This window comes from Odocoileus virginianus, chromosome 20 (assembly GCF_023699985.2).
Source record: "Odocoileus virginianus isolate 20LAN1187 ecotype Illinois chromosome 20, Ovbor_1.2, whole genome shotgun sequence".
Lineage (NCBI taxonomy): Eukaryota > Metazoa > Chordata > Mammalia > Artiodactyla > Cervidae > Odocoileus > Odocoileus virginianus.
The window spans coordinates 5,785,261-5,801,037 of NC_069693.1; the positions used below are offsets into that span (position 1 = coordinate 5,785,261).

General features: G+C 56.3%; 2 protein-coding genes across 6 annotated transcripts; both read right to left on the reverse strand.

The window, feature by feature from the left end:
* Nucleotides 1–625: 625 nt before the first annotated feature.
* On the reverse strand, nt 626–2,615 carry ADM5 (adrenomedullin 5 (putative)). The gene is made up of 2 exons (XM_020885589.2): nt 1,082–2,615; nt 626–878 (listed from the first exon to the last, which is right to left on the reverse strand). Exons 1-2 carry the CDS (start codon nt 1,150–1,152, stop codon nt 626–628), a joined length of 324 nt encoding a protein of 107 aa, XP_020741248.1. The 5' UTR covers nt 1,153–2,615.
* PRMT1 (protein arginine methyltransferase 1) lies at nt 2,521–13,344 on the reverse strand. Of its 5 annotated transcripts, none has more exons than XM_070450512.1 (11): nt 13,281–13,344; nt 10,157–10,210; nt 9,517–9,618; nt 8,602–8,757; nt 8,394–8,457; nt 6,475–6,617; nt 5,631–5,718; nt 5,421–5,536; nt 4,652–4,802; nt 4,245–4,366; nt 2,521–2,819 (listed from the first exon to the last, which is right to left on the reverse strand). In XM_070450512.1, exons 2-11 carry the CDS (start codon nt 10,181–10,183, stop codon nt 2,736–2,738), a joined length of 1,053 nt encoding a protein of 350 aa, XP_070306613.1. In that variant the 5' UTR covers nt 10,184–10,210; nt 13,281–13,344; the 3' UTR covers nt 2,521–2,735. The 5 variants fall into 5 exon arrangements, with proteins under 5 accessions (XP_070306613.1, XP_020741255.2, XP_020741257.2 ...); XM_020885596.2 differs by lacking the exon at nt 13,281–13,344 and adding an exon at nt 12,411–12,507; XM_020885598.2 differs by lacking the exons at nt 10,157–10,210; nt 13,281–13,344 and adding an exon at nt 12,411–12,517.
* Nucleotides 13,345–15,777: the final 2,433 nt, after the last annotated feature.

Below are 15,777 nucleotides of genomic sequence, written 5' to 3' on the forward strand. Positions count from 1 at the left end.
TCCCCTGCCTTCAGACTCCTACCCGCCTGATTCTCCACCAATGGGCCCTCCCCTGTTCTACGCAGCACCTTTCCTCCGAACCCCAGGTTCTTCGGCTCCCGAGTCCACTCTTTGTCTTTTCTCTTTCTCTTAGAGGAAAGAAGATCAGCTTAGAGTTCAGCCCACGCGCGTGGGAGCCGGAGCGAATCTCAGCCCCACTACTCGGGGGAGGCAAGGGACTGCTTTGGGGTCCGGTAGACCCACCAAAACCACCCACGGAAGATGCGGCTGCAGGGGCTGAGTTGGCGTGGAGGTGCTACAGCGGGTCGGATTCAAGTAAATCAGAGGGGCTTCCGTTGGGGGGGAAATTGAGTGGATAAAGCGGAGAATATAGAGACCAGGCTCAAATTGGGAGGCCAGAATGGGCACAGACAAGCCAACTGAAACACGGAACTCTCGTTTTATTCAGCTCTGGACGTTAATATTCTTTGTCCCTGCTGGGGCCGGTGTGCACGTGGGTCCAGCCCAGTCACAGCACGGGGAGAGCCCAGGAGGTGGAGTTAGGGGGTCTTGAAACTTGAGGTCACGGCCCCAATACATAGATGGGTAAACTGAAGCCAGGGGATGAGCAGAGATGTGCCCAGCATCACCCAGCGAGCTGGGTACTGCTCTGGCCTTGCCGCAGGCTGGGGTCCTGGAGACGTAGCGGGACTCTGGCCTCGCGCCGCCGGCGGCGCCCGTAGCTGTGGGGATCCTGAGGCTTGCGGCCAGCTTTCCCTGAGGGCTCCTTGGTGGAGGCAGACCGGAGCCAGTATATGATCTCTGGCAGGCGGTGGGTCTGGCACGTGCCCAGGGAACAGAGGCGCCCGCGCTGCTGGGAGACGTGGGGCTGGGGCCGCCTGGGGATGGAGCGTGGGAGAAGACCGGGTTCAAACACCCCACTCGAGAAAGGGGGCTCGGGGAGTACCCAGAACTCCGAGACGGCGGGGCCCGTTTCCTGGCCAACTTCCCATTCCACCGAAGCGGAAAACGGCCTAGAGAGGGCGCACGGCCCCCGCGGTCTCCCTCCCGCCCCGTCCCCGCTGCCCTCGGCGTTTCTCACCTTCCCGCCGAGTCCGGGTCCCCCAGGATGGAGGAGGCGACGAGTAACAGCAGGAGGATGTGGGCGGTCATCGTGGGGGTGGGGCGGGCCGGCGTCTGAGAAACCGGTGGGCGAAGCGGCTCCTCCGGGGTGCGGCCCCGCCCCCTCCCCGGGCCTGGAAAGTGCCCTGAGCACCTGCTTTAGAGCCAGGAAATCAGGGCGTTCCCACTTCTCAGACTGTGCAAACTGAGGCCGAATGAGCCACACCACTCCAGAAGGGCCGGATTAGGACTCGGATGCCCACCTCCCGCACCACGGCCAAGGAGAGCTCACGGGACCCGCGGTGCTGTCGATGCCCCTGGGAGGCCCCGGGAGACGCGACCCCTTTAAGGCGGAGGGAGGAGGGGCGGGGCAGCTGACACCTGCAAGTGGCGACGCAGTTTAAGGCTTCCTGGAAAGGACTGGGGGCGGGGATGCTGCAAGGCGAGATTTCACCCTCTTCTTGGCAGAGCAGTGTCAGGGACAGGCGACTTCCAGAGTGGGGGCTGGGCAATGCGGGGCACTGACAATTGTGACAGGCGGCAAACTGAGGCACCTCAAGTCGTGGAGGCAGCCTGGGCCCTAACACCATCCTGGTAAAAGAGGAATGTGTGCAGATGGCTGTGGGGTGCCAGCAGGCGAAGCGTTTCAGCTCTACTGAAGCAGCTGTAGGAAGGCCATGGAAAGAAGTCACGGGTTCTGTCTAGGGTGATCCAGATCGTGTGGACAGAGACCTAGGGGGCCAGTGACTTTGGACATGGCCTTGGGAAGGGCAGGGTGGGCAGGCGCAGGCACCACATCTGCAGCAGAGGCTGGAGAGCCAGTCACTGGGAGCAGGGAAGGCCAGTGGGGTCTCACCATACATCTCTACGGTGGGAACCCCCTGAGTTCCAAGCCAGGCAGCCACCCCCACAAAGAACTCTCTGAACCCCTCCCCCGACTCAGTTTCCCCAGGTGGAGAGGGTAGGGCAGCAGGCACTGCCAATCAGCCTTGTTTTGGCCTTGGAGGGTCCTAGACAGGAAAAAACAGCCTGAGAGGAACAATGTGTGTGATGGGGGAAGGCGGGAGAGAGGCCTTCTGGGAAACCTCAGAGCCCAGCTGTGCTGGGAATCCACACCCCAGCCCTCCCCCGAGCCGGCACAGAGGCCCCGGGACAGGGACACATTAGAGGGGGTTGGGGGGGGCACAGACTCTGAGAGCCAATGGAGACCACCCTGCGTGTGAGCTGAGGACCAGGTGGGACTTGAGAGTGGAGGCTGTGGAATCCGGGAGGCTGGGGAAAGGTAGCAAGACCCAGAGACACAGAAGTGCTGACAGAAACCTGCACCCGCCAGCAGGCGCTGCCTCTGTGCTCTGGGCAGTTCAGACACCAGCAGACAGAACCCCGACCCCACCATGCCCCCAGGAAGCTGAGCGGCAGTCCCAGGTGAGGATTTATTGGCGTAAATGCAACCATATAAAAACATAAGTTATGAAAAACACAGTCACGATGTGCCCTCCACATCCCAGGGCATAAAACCCCCTTCTGTGGGAGGGAGGGAGGGGAGGGGGAGCCCTGAAACCGCCTAAGAACGCCGCAGCCCCTGGGCCCTTGCAGGGCCAGCCTGGCTGGGGTGGGAGAAGCCGGGCGCCGCCTCAGCGCATCCGGTAGTCAGTGGAGCAGGAGAGCTCACACAGCTGCCCCTTGAAGTCCAGGTCGATGGTGAAGTCCAGGTCACGCTGTGGGGAGAGTGTGGCCGTGAGGGGGGACTGGGACAGGGCGGGCAGACAGGGCAGCGGGGGAAGGGAAGGACAGCATAGCCTGCCCAAAGTGCCGTGGGCCCCCAACTGTCCACACACCCTCCCTGGAGATGCCACATTGCTGCTCCCACACCCAGCATCTGTCTCGACCAGGGCTGGATTCCCCATGAGGTTTCCAACGTGATATCCTCAAAACCACCTGGAACCCAGCCAATCCCTCGCCTTGGGGGGGGGGGGTGAGGGATGGAGGGGGAAGGGAGGGGCAGCTGCTGTCTCCTGCATCATAAGATTTCCTTTATCAAAACCATCCCCATCAGCAAAAGTTATTTCTTTCTTCTTTTACAAGAAGCAAACCTCTCTCTAGCAAACTTCCTCCTCTCAAAAAACTCCGGGGCCCCACCCCGCCGTCCCTTCTTCCTGTCCTCCAAAGCTTCCTGGAGGCCAATCCTCCTGGGGCTCACCCTGTGGCCTGGGCCCCCAGTACCCCCTGGAAAAACTGGGGCAAAGCCACCAATGACCTCAAGAACTGCTGCCCCCCTCGGACCTCACTGCACTTCACTCCCGGCTCCCTCCTCCCTCTTTGGGTCTCTTTCAGTTTCTGGTTTGAGTTTTCTCAGACTTTGCATTACTGGACCACTCTTTTCCTGTGAGGGAGCCTTATTTTGTGCCCTGCAGACTGAGTGGCTCCCCCGCCCGTCCACTTGATGCCAGCCATGCCCCTTGTTCAACTGTGGCACCCAAAATGTCTCCAGATGACGACGTGATGGGGGGGGGTGCAATATCATCCCTGGCTGAGAACAGCTGCTGAAACCGGCTCTAACCTCCCTGACTTAGAAAGTGGGGGCCATCACGGGGTGCTCCCCTCCATCCGAGCTCACGCAGTGATGTACCATTTGACATTTCCAGCCCAGGCCACGCCCCTCAACTTTCAGACCTTTCTCCCGCCAACCCAGGTGTCCCCCACCCATGTCTGAGCTCCTGACTTTGCCACGCTTCAGCGGATGAAACAGACCTCCCTTTCCTTTCTCGCTCCCACTCTCGGGCCAGGATATCCTCCGGCCCGTCTCCACCTGCTCCAATACCTGCCGGCCCCTTTCCCAGCTGAGCACAGAAGTCATCACCAGCTGGCACTGACATGACTCTCTGGTGTCTAGAACTTGAACAGCAGGGGTCCGGCCTGATCATGGCTGGGTTCCCGAGGCCCCCTGGTTTCCAGTAGGTGCTGAATGAAACTGGTCCACAGGCAGACCGGGGGTGGGGGTTTGGGGGGCACAGGCCAGACAGATGAGTGCAGAACAGAGGGTAGCCGGGCTAGCTGGCAGGCTTGGGGCCGAGAGGTCCCTGGGTCCCAGGACAGGCAGAGAGAGGTGCCCGAGCCCACCCGCCCACTCCCCAGAGCCTCACGTTGTTCTTGGCGTTGGGCCGCATGCCAATGGTGCCAAAGATCTCCTCGCCAGTCTTCACCGTTAGGTAGTCCTCCATGTAGAACACTGTCTGCTTCCAGTGAGTGTAGGGGGACTCGGGGCCTAGGGGTGGGCGTGGGGCGGCATCAGCCCGGCTCACCCCCCTCACCGCTTGCCCTTCCCCACCCCCACCTTCCCTCCGCTGGACCCCTCGCCCTCCAGAGCCTCCAGACTGGGCGGTGACTGTGGTCCCTTCACCCTGATCAAGCCTGGGACGGGCTTTTTCACAGGTGCAGAGACTACAGCACCATGCGCTCAGGCTGGCTGGCAGGGCTGGTGTCAGAAGCCTCCAGGCCCCCGGGGCTCCCTCGGCCACTCCTGTGCCCGCGCCCCTGCGCCCCGCCTCACTGGTGGAGAAGCCGGTCCTCTTGTGGCAGCGGGTGAACTCGATGTTGAAGTAGGCCACCAGGGCGTGCACATAGTCGTTCCGCTTCACTTGCAGGCAGAAGGGGGAGGTGAAGGTCAGGTCTTCCACCTTGACCGTGTAGATGTCCACCTCCTGTGGGAAAAGCCTCATGAGCTCCCTTCCCTGACCTCTGGCCCAGTGGTCAAATCTGGGGGGCCCTGCTGGATCCCCTGCTCTCCCAACCCTAACCCAAAATCTGACAGGTCGACCTCCTAGAAGGACTTGGGAGAATCGCCTGGATTCCACTCTCCACGACCTATCCCCGGCCAGTGTCCCCACCCCACTGTGGCAGCATCTTAACAGGGTTCCCTGGCTCCCGCCTTCTCCACCCAACATCCCTTATCAGTCAGTGTGACACAGATCACATCACAGCCCTGCTTAAAATCCTTTTGACTGCTCAGGGTAAAACCGAGGGTCCTGCCTCAGGCCACGGAGGCTTGCCAGGTCAGGGCATCTGCTCCCTCCCATCTCCGTCTACAAACTCCCTCCTCCACCTAGTTTGGCCTGCCTCCCGTATCCTTGTGAGTTGATACCGGGGGTTGGGAAGGGGAACCTCGAAAAATGATGGCTGTCGGTATTATCAGGGACCCATGTGTGTATATAAGCTCCCGAAACCACAGACAAGCAAGCATTCATGGTCCTATGCGTGGGCCAGGTGCTGGCTCTTCTTGGGTTGACCCCGAGGGACCCCCAGCCACCCTACCCACTCACCTTGATGAGGCAGGCATTGGTGACCAGCTGCTTGGGGTCCACCACATCCACCAGGGGCTCCTTGATGGCCACGTCTTTGATGCAAGACATGTCGAAGCCGTACACGTTCTCCCACCCTGGGGAGGAGGCGGGGAGGAGGGGTGAGCCCATGGGTAACTGGCACCCAGCCAGTGCCCCCACCCCCGTAAGCTCCCTGGGCCCCGAGCTCACAGTGAATCTTGTAGTCCTTGTACTGCCGGTCCTCAATGGCCGTCACGTACAGCGTGGCTCGGTCTGGGAAGATGAGGCCGTCAGGTGCCTACGGGGAACAGGGCAAGGGCATGAAGGATGGGGGGGGGCTCGGCAAGGTTGCCCCATTTTGTTTCTTTGTCCACCCCCGACATCGCCCTGGTCTGAGCTCAGCATTTCCCAGGTGGGCTCCTGCTGCGGCCTCACCGGTCCCCAGCCTCAATCTACTCCCCAGATGGCTGCCTGATAGCTCTGAGGAGCACCTAGGTCAGAGCCTATCCTAACCCTGCCCCTCTGAGGAGTAAAGCAAGTCTTACCCGTCCACGCGGCCCCACGGGACCTGCATAGGCCCCTCCACCCCTCACCTCCAACTTCCCTCCCGATCCTCATTCTACTGCAGCTTCCCTACTGCTCAACACCCAGCGAACTTGCTCCTGCCCCAGGCCCTTTGCACGGCCAAAATCCTCTGCCCAGTGCGCCTTGCCCCTCAGATCCCATGTGGCTCCTCTCTACCCGGGGTTCAGGTCTCCGCCAGCTCCCTGGAGGCCTGCTCCAACAGCACCTGGGTCCACAGTCCCTACCCCTCTGGCCTGCTGTGGTTCTCCAGCACCATCTCTGTCCCAGTCTAGCTTCCGGTACTGGGCCCCCTCCATCTCGCCCATGAGCCTCCTAACATCCGTGTAGGAGATGTCTTCCAGGCCCTGTACTCAGTCCCTGTGATGGGAAGTACCGAGCACGGCTTTCCTTTTCTGCCTGGACCCAGACACCGGCTTAACAGCAGGACCCCAGCCTGCACGAGCTGTGCCCGCCCCACCAGAGGCCTCACCAGCCACTTGTCTCGGGCGTAGAGCACGGTGTTGAGCATCGACTCATAGAAGAGGCAGTAGCCCATCCACTCGCTGATGATGATGTCCACCTTCTCCACTGGGAGTTCCACCTCCTCCACCTTCCCCTTGATGATGGTCACCACTGTGGGCAGACAAGGGCACATGCCACCAGCCCCGAGGACAGCTGTCTGCCTGCCTCCCCTGGGGGCGGTGGGCATGGGGGCACCTCAGGGCCTGGGGACCCCACTGGGACAGCCTTGTCTTCTCAAGGAAGGGCTGGGGGCTGTGTTGGGGCATCTTTATAGAACTCTGTGAGCTGAAGCCACACCCTGTCAATTTAGTTTTAAAATTCATTCATCATGGGATATTTCTGAGGCAGGACAGAAGCTTGACGTGAATTAGGTATTAGGGGACATTAAGACTTTGCTATTAACAGGTGGGACCAGGGCCCGGCACAGACAGCCCTTCGCTCTAGGACATGGAGCAGGAAAGGCGGCCACTTCCTTCCCCGTCACGCCTCGCACACACATAGGGAACCTGGTGCCAAACCATCTGCAGACCACTTGCTTCTGGGTCAGGGTTTTGTATGGGGCAGAGCAGCTCCCTTGCTGAAATCTACTGGAAGTCAGCCCTGGGATTCCCTGGTGGTCCAGTGGCTAAGACTCCGTGCTCCCAATGCAGGGGGCCAGGATTCAACCCCTGGTTAGGGAACTAGATCCCACATGCTGCAACTAAGGCCTGACGCAGCAAAGTAAAATTTAAAAAAAAAAGTCAACACACGGGTTTGGTTAAAAAAATAAAAGAGATTTTGCCACTAACAGCCATGGTCGTATTTTGTTTTTCTGGCTGCGCTGTGTAGCTTGTGGGATCTTAGTTCCCTGACCAGGGATCGAAGTGGGGCCCTAGCAGTGAAAGCAGTCCTAACCACTGGACTGCCAGAAAATTCCTGTGGTCATGTTTTTTACAATGGCCTTATCTACTAGAGACACACATGGCAGGATTTATAGTCGGAATTTGCTTTAAAAGGAGGCGTTTAAAGCTGAGTGATGGAAACTTGGGGATTTGTTACACTAGTTTCTTTTTTAAAAAAACCCCCTTCAGCTTCTAGAATGCCAAGGGCCCTCATATCAAGAAAACCCATATGTTCCCATGTTCTCTGCCCCTCAAACCTTGCAGGTGGGAAGGGCAATGTTGCAGCTTCTGCCCAACTTTCTTCCACTTTTGATCCATGCCACCCTATTCTTATGAACTGACCTCACAGATAACATTAGTTCATATATGACTAATGATGACATTACACGTGGGGAATGAAAGTCTTGGAAGCTCCAATGCCCATGACCAGGAACTTGGTTAACAGATCTGGTGTATGTGAAGACAGAGGGTGGCGGTCATCAAAAAGCAAGATCCTCTCAACATCTTGTCAGGGGGTTGAATACATGATACCCAGATGAAAATCGCAAAGGGCACGTATGAAACATAATCGGTGTCAAAACCCAGCATGTGAGTGTAGAAGCGTACACATGCATGTCTGTTCATCGGTATGAACTTCTCTGGGAGGCAGTGCTGGCTGCACTTAGAGAAGAGTGGCTGAGAGTCGGGTGGGAGACTTCTTACTCTGGGCCTCATGTGCCAACCACGTGACTATCACTCACTGAAAAAACTCAAGATTGCTTCTTGAGCTTTTCTCTAATAAAAGACTGAAGCACTAAGCTTGTGACTTCGACACACAGATTCTAAGACGGTTCGTCAGGTGGTGGGTTCTGAAAAAGCGGGATTTTGGGGCTGTCCACAGCCCAGAGCCTCGGGGATGAACGCCTGAATTTGACTTCCCTGGCCCCCATTCCCTTGCCGAGGGGCCCCAGGGAAGTTGGGATCCCCCGCTCCCTCCCCAAAGACCCCGTTCTCTTCCTGGGCTCACCATGGTCTAACTTGTTGGCTTTGACGATCTTCACCGCATAATCAGAGATACTGGAACACTCGATCTGGGGGCCCAGGAAGAAGGGAGGGTGAGACCCCCCCCCAAGTCCCACCCTCCATTCCCACTCCCCTCCACCCAATCCCTGAGCCCCAAGGGGCCCCCTTTCTGTCCCCAGGCCCAGACCCCGCCGGCCGCTGAGGACACTCACCCCAATGACCTTGCGGGCCCCAGCCTTGGCAGCAAACATGCAGAGGATCCCTGTGCCCGAGCCCACGTCCAGCACCACCTTGTCTTTGAAAAGGTGCCGGTTGTGAAACATGGAGTTGCGGTATGTGAGGGTGCGGACCTCATCTTTCAGCATTTCCTGGCAGGGGTGGGAACAAAGAGATCATGAGGGGACAGTCGTCCCCCGCTGAAAACCAGGGTGTCCTGGCCTCCAACACGCTGATCAACTCGAGGACTAAGCGCTCAGTCCTCAAACCTGCTTTAGTCCCCTTGGGACAAATCATTTCCCTTCCACACACCTCAGTTTCCCTACATGAAATCAGACTGGATGGACCAAAATCCCATCTTAGGCAGATTCTACCTTTGCCATCTAACCCTTTGTAGAGCCTTGACTTTAAAAAGTCCTCAGTAAGCCGAAGCCACTAAACCGCCCATGTGAAAATGGTAAATTTTGTTAGCATATTTTATAACAATTAAAAAAAAGAAAAGGAAAGAGAAAAATCTTCCCACCCCATCTCTGCTGCTTTCTGGGACCGCACTGTCCACCACGTGCAAAACTGGGTAGAGAAGACTTTTGAGCCGCTGGGGGACAGTCCCGCTGCCGGTCACTAGAGGGCAGCAAAGACCGGTAGGCCCTGACCTCGGGCTGACGTCTTAGATGCACATGCGTGCTCCCAACCCGGCCTCCCAGGAGAGGACCGGTAGAGTGCCAGGCTAACCCGGTCTCCCAGGCAACGGCTGCGCGAGGCGACCCCGGAGTGTGAGCTCTGCCTGCGCAGAGGGGGCGGCCCGCTGGCAGGGAAGGCAGGGCGCATGCGTCAGAGATGAAGCTCCAGCCTCCCCAACATGACCCCCCCGGAAGATTCGGCAGCCCTAGGAGCTGTCTGTCCATACTCACCTCGTGGATGCCGAAGTGAGCATAGGAGTCAAAGTAGTAATCTTTGGACGTCATGTCCTCAGCGTTGGGCTTATCGCTGCTTTCGGCCTGGCCACAGGAGACCTGGGAGGGGGGTGAATGGGAGCAAATGGGGTCACATCTGGGGGCTCCACACCTATTCAGAAGCCTCCAGGCAGGTCTCTACTCCTCCCTGGAGTATACAGAACCACTCCCCAAACCGTACCATAGCAGCCCTACAGCCCCCACCTGCCGTCCTGCCTCTCCCAGGAACCCCCCACCCCCAGAGCACCATCCAGGAGGGCACCCCCGATACCTCAGCCAGGCCTACCATCTCTCCAGTCTCTCTGCCCCCGTCTCTAGCTCAGCCCACAGCTGGGGAAGGGAGGAGAGAGGAAGGCAGAAGCAGGGCAGGCAGGGAAGGACAAAGGATGGGGGGCTGTAAATGTAGTTAAGGAAGTAGCCACAGTATTGGGGGAGGCCAGGTGGGGGCCAAAACTTGGACGGAGTCTGGACTAAGTGTTTCGGGGGCAAAGGGTAAAGTGGTTTGAAGCCAGAGGGATCACAGTTAGACCACTAGAAAGGGCCTGACGTGTGAGCAGATATGTGCATGTGGGAAGAGGTCTCACAAAAGGATATTTACTTCTTCAAGAGGCGGCTGGAGGCTCATCCCATTAGCCAAGGTGGCTACAAAATTCTAGGAGAGAGTAACAGGGAAAAAGGATTAGCTACCGGGAGTGGCTAGGGGAGGGCCAGGCCAGGCGACCCAGGCTCTTGGTGGGGGAAGGAGGTGTTTCCTACAATTTTGCTTTTCCTTAGTGAGTAGTGGTGGGAGAAGGAACAAGTAAAGAGGCAAGGCTGTTTTCAACAGGGGTGGGGGAGATGTGGGGGGAGCAGGGAGGGGGTTCTATCCCAGCTGTGGCTGGAGAGATGGTGGCCTGCCCCCACACTGCCCCTGTTGGGCCAGGCACCTGAGCACACACGCCTCCCCCATCCAGGCCAGAGGAACTGGCACCCGCCAGGCACAAGGGCACTGCCAGCTGTCACTCCCCCTCATCGTCTAATCTCCCCAGATTAGATGACACTTCCTGACACAAAGCCTCATCCTGGGGTACCATTTGTAGCTGGGCAAAGGGGACTGGCAGCGTGTACCCACTGGGCATCTGCCACCTCTGCAAAACAGTGTCTCATCTGAGAGGATTCCAGAAAGGAGGTGTGGCACACAGGCGCCCCCACCAGAGCTGGCACGCGGGCCGCTAGCTCCTGCCTGGGACTCAGGGAGTCCCAAACAAAACAAGGCCAATCTCCTGATTATGATCCTCTGCGCAGGAGGGCAGAGTCCCACGGAGGAGGCCAGACCCTGGGCGCTCAAGCCCATCTACTCCCCATTCGAACCACCATCTCAAGCCCTGAAACTTGAGGGGCCGAGGCCTGGATCCACCTCTGAGGAAGATATTTCCTCCAACCAAGAAGGCCCTCGTCTAGCAGAGAGCCAAGGGGGAGTCACTGGAGTGACCCCTGGGGGCTGCCCCCCAAGGTATGCATCGTGGGACCTCATCTCCCATTCCTGAGACTGCTACAAGCTAAGAGGTGCGAGTAGAGGGCCCAACAGACTACAGCTCTTCCAGATGCAAGCACTCTCCAGGCGCCACGAAGCGTGAAATCAGACATAACCCCTGGGCTCCAAGCCCCACCTCCATCCTCCCCAAGCCAGTGAATGACGCGGATACAGAAAGACGGCGCGTGAGGGGACCTCCCACGGGGGCCCATTTCTCTACACCACGGACATCACCGCCAGACATGTCCCCAGAGCGCTTGAGACACAGCATCGAGACAAGCCCCACACAGCTGCAAGAGAATCACACCTCACGGGACACCATTTCACGCAAGCAGGCTCAGGACCCTCAAACAGGTTTCAGGAAGGAGGAGGTCAACTCCCACCCTCACAAATACCCCAGGGAGAGGAAGAGTCAGAAGGGGGTAAATCCGCTGCCTTCAGTCCTCACACCCCCTTCCCAGGACAGATTCTCCCTCCGCTCGCCCGGGCGGGCTTCGACGGGGAGGGGGGCTTAGAGACACGCCCCATGAAAAAGATGTCCCTCCCACACACCCAGAAATGGCCACAAGGGGGTGCACAGCGCCTAATCGGGAAAGATCTCCTCAGCTCGATGCCCCCCCATCGATCAGAGGGAGGTCACAGGGGCATGCCCCATCCCCCAGCTCCCAAAGAGGGGGAGAATCCAGAGACAGGAAACTGGGGTGGAGGTGGAGGGTCCCAGAGGGAACCAATTCTTCATCTTCCTCCAATCCCAACTCAAGAGTGCACGAAACCTGGACCGATGCCTAAGCAGATGCCCTGGGCCCAGGAAGGGGTTTGTTGAGGGTCGAAACACACTGCCCCTCCCAAGAGCCTCATTATTGCGACGTTAAGTTCCACCCCGAGGTGCCTGTCACGATCCCCGGGGAGGAGGGCAGGGGGCCTCGGAGGGAGGGTCCGTGCCTCCTCTCCGCCCCCCCCCCGGGGCGCCCCTCCCCCGGCCGGGGGCGGGGCCTTTGTCCCGCACGTGGAACCCGCCGGGCCAGCGGGCACGGCACACCCCCTCCCCACCCACCGTGCCGCGGCCACGTGGGGGCCAGGCCGGAAGCGCCCCCCAGCCCTCCTCCACGTGGGAGTGGGCAGTAGGCCCTCGGCTCGGCGTGGCGCCTCAGGCCCCCGAAAGCTAGGGAACTCGCACTTCAAACGGTATCCTCGGATACGGAGCACGAGGTGCCCCCCTTCGTAGGGCCGGGGGCCTTCAATCCCAATCCGGCGATTCAGAGCCCCTTCCCCACAGCGGAGGTGTAAAACACCGACTTCCAAGCCGCACCCCGCCCCCGGCGGCGCTTCTGGCCCTCACCTCCATGATGCAGTTCGCGGCCTCGGCTGCCGCCATCTTCACCCGCGTCTACTCCTCCTCCGGCCGCCGAGACCCCCCCCTTTCTCTGCACTCCCCCGGGACCGCCTTATACCGGAGGGGCCACGGCCCGCCCACCGCGACCCCGCCAGGAGATCTCATTGGTAGCGGAGGTGACCCGTCTGGAAATGCCATTTACCCATTGGGCGAAGGAGGCGCCCATCAAAGCTGAAGTGCCCGCCCAGTCTGGCGTGCCGAACCCCGCCCCCTTAAGTCGACAGGGATGGGAAAGATTGCCCGTCTATCGCAAGAAGCGCGACTGACGATTGGGCAGAATCTACTGGGAGTTCCCGCCCCTTCTCCAGTACCGCCTCAAAGCTTCCCGGCGGACCCTGCGCTAAGCGGACATCTTGAAATAGAACTATCACCAAAAGTACCCGCCTCTTAATGTCTGCTATTGGTTTATTAACAATGTGACGTCATGAGGCTTTCGGCCTGCCTCCACCAAGCGGCTGGCCTCAAGGAGAAGGTGACGATTGGCCCACGAGAAGGGAAAGCGGGCTTTAGTCTCCAGAGATTGGCTCAAGCAAACTGTCACTCATCGTCCATTCTGTGGCTTCTCCCAGCTTGTAAGGGAATCCAAGGGGGAATAAGGGAGCCTGTGCTCATTTTCCTGAGGGGAAATTGAAGCAGTGAGAGGCTCAAAGAGAGGGAGGTCTTGTCCGCGGTCCCGAAGCAAGTCAGAAATGGGACTCAGGCGTCGAGGTATTGAATCTCTAGCCCTCTACTTAATTGTTCGAAGCTTTTTAAACCCAGTGACCCCACTCAAGCACTTGGCTTTTGCCAAGTCCTACCCATGCTGGGAACACCCACTCGCTTCGTCTGGCCATCAGGAGTCAGTCTCGGCACAACTCGGTCGCCACCTCCTCCAGGTAGCTTCCCATGACCTGTAGAAAGAGTTACTCGTTGAATGAAGGTAACTGCCACTTGTGGAATGTATCCATCACCCTAGAAATTTCCTCCACCACCCTTTCTAGTCAACACCGCCCTCCCACCCAACCCAGAAGCAATCACTGTGTTGTTACTATAGTGTATCTTTTCAGCTTCTAAAATTTCTTATAAAAGTTTGTGCTCTTTTGTGCCTGTCTTGTTTTTCTCAGCATAATGTTTTCAAGATTCATTCATGTCGCATATAACGATTGTCCAACCCTTTTTATTGCTGAAGCGTATTCCACTGTATGGCTGGATCACATTTTCCTCTTGGACATCTGGGTGGTTTCCAGATTAGGGCTGTTATGAATAAAGTGGCGATGAACCATCATGTCCCGATCTTTCTGTAGATGTACACTTTCAATTCTCTTGGGTAAACCTAGGAGGACATTGTTGCGTCCTACGCTCGGTGTATGTTTTAACTTGATAAGAAACTGCCCCAAAGTTTCCTATGGTGTTCTACCATTTTGCATTCCCATGAGTGATGAGTGAGATTCTAGGTGCTCCGCATCCCCTCCAGCACTTGATAAAATCAGTCTATAACTTTAACCACTCTCCTATGTAGGAAGACATTATCTCCTGGTTGTGACTTACATTATTGCCCTGACCGCCAATATGGTTCAGCACCTTTTTGTGTGCTTATCGGCCATTTGCATGTTTTCTTTCTTTAAAATTTTTTTTTTTTTTTTAATTTGGCCGCTTCGGGTTTTAGCTGTGGTGCACAGGTTCCAGAGCATGTGGGCTCAGTAGTTGCTGCAAGATTCCCAACCAGGGATGGAATTCACATCTCCTGCATTGGAAGGCGAGTCCTTAACCACTGGACCACCTGGGAAGTTCCCCCATTTGTATATTTTCTTTTGTCAAGTGTCTGCTCAAGTCTTTTGTGTATTTTTGCAAACAGAGTTGTTTTCTTATTCACCAATTGTAAACATTCTTTGTCGATTCTAGATACAGGTCTCTGTCAGGTATACTGACTACATTTTTCTCCCAATCTGTGACCTGTCTTTTTCTTTTCTTAATGCTGTCTGTTGAAAAGCAGACACTTTATCTGAACTGACATCTTGACCCTTACATTGTATGTTGTGTGGAATTTTTTTTTTCTTTTCTATTTCTCCAAATGTTTCAGCAGGGTTTTTGTCTTTTTTTTTCCTCCTAATTTCCAATTAACCCAATCAATTATTTTTGCTCTCGTGTTGCTATGAAGAAGGAAAAATTATAACACATTCTCTCTACAACATTAGGGAATAAATTAATGTCATTGGGTATAGAGTACAGGAGCTTCCCTGGTGGCTTAGATGGTAAAGAGTCTCCCTGTAATGCAGGAGACCCGGGGTTCGATCCCTGGATTGGGAAGATCCCCTAGAGAAGGGAATGGCAACCCACTCCAGTATTCTTGCCTGGGGAATTCCATGAACAGAGGAGCCTGGCAGGGTACAGTCTATGGGGTCGCAATGAGTTGGATATGACTGAGCGAATTCCACACCACATAGAGTACAGGGGGGAGGTCTGGGCTGGAAGCAAAACTGGAGGAGTTGTCAAGTGTCAAATTCTGCATTCTCCAAGATGGCAACCTCACGGGACAACTGAGGAATGGGCCATGACAAGTCTCAGCTGAGATATGCTATGGCTGTAAAACAGCAGATTCCGAAGACGTCACGTAAAAAAAGAATCTGTAATACTTCATGCATATTGTTTGTATTGATTACAGGTTAAAATGACTCTATTTTGGATAAGTGGGGTAAATAAAAATTAGTGTTAAAATTAATTTAACTTTTTAACTTTGCTTTCATGGGGCTACTATTGTATTTTAAATAACACATATGGCTCATGTTATATTTCTGTTGGCCAGTGCTGCATTAGGTTACAGACCACGAAATAGACAAGATCATGGGGAGCTGGTGTGATTAGAAAGGTGGTTAGAAGACCTGAGTCAAACGGAAGAGTCGGGTGTCTCTATGAGGCCACAATGATTCTGCTAGAACAAGCACTGGCAGGAGGCCCCCCGCCTCAGGTGAGCCCTTGATAGCAGCATAGCCACACCCTGAGCCAAGCACCCTGCTAGGCTGCACCCATGCCCCTGCCACACAGAAACTGAGATTAACAAATGTGTTCTCGTAAGCCTCTAAACGTATATGATTTGTGACACAACCATAACTGATCCATCTCCAAATGTCATTCCTGCTCTACTTAGAAATCATGGTTATGAGACCCACCCTAGGTGTTTTTAATTAATGAGGAGGCATGTCTATTACTATACCACTAATTTTTATATTAATCTTGAAAGCTTTATTTCCACACTTCATCCTTATTTGCACTAGTTACAGCCCACAAAGTCATCACAAACACTGAATTGGCGAACACCCCGTTCCCCCTTGATCCT

Bases quoted from the DNA above. Each gene is read 5' to 3' on its own strand.
- ADM5 (XM_020885589.2), bottom strand. From the start codon at position 1,152: ATGACCGCCCACATCCTCCTGCTGTTACTCGTCGCCTCCTCCATCCTG. The intron at 879-1,081 runs GTGAGAAACGCC...CTCCATCCCCAG, and splicing joins GACCCGGACTCGGCGGGAAG to GCGGCCCCAGCCCCACGTCT.
- PRMT1 (XM_020885596.2), bottom strand. From the start codon at position 12,446: ATGGCGGCAGCCGAGGCCGCGAACTGCATCATGGAG. The intron at 8,458-8,601 runs GTGAGTGTCCTC...CTGGGCCCCCAG, and splicing joins GGGCCCGCAAGGTCATTGGG to ATCGAGTGTTCCAGTATCTC. The intron at 5,719-6,474 runs GTGAGGCCTCTG...TGTTCCCCGTAG, and splicing joins ACGCCCGAGACAAGTGGCTG to GCACCTGACGGCCTCATCTT.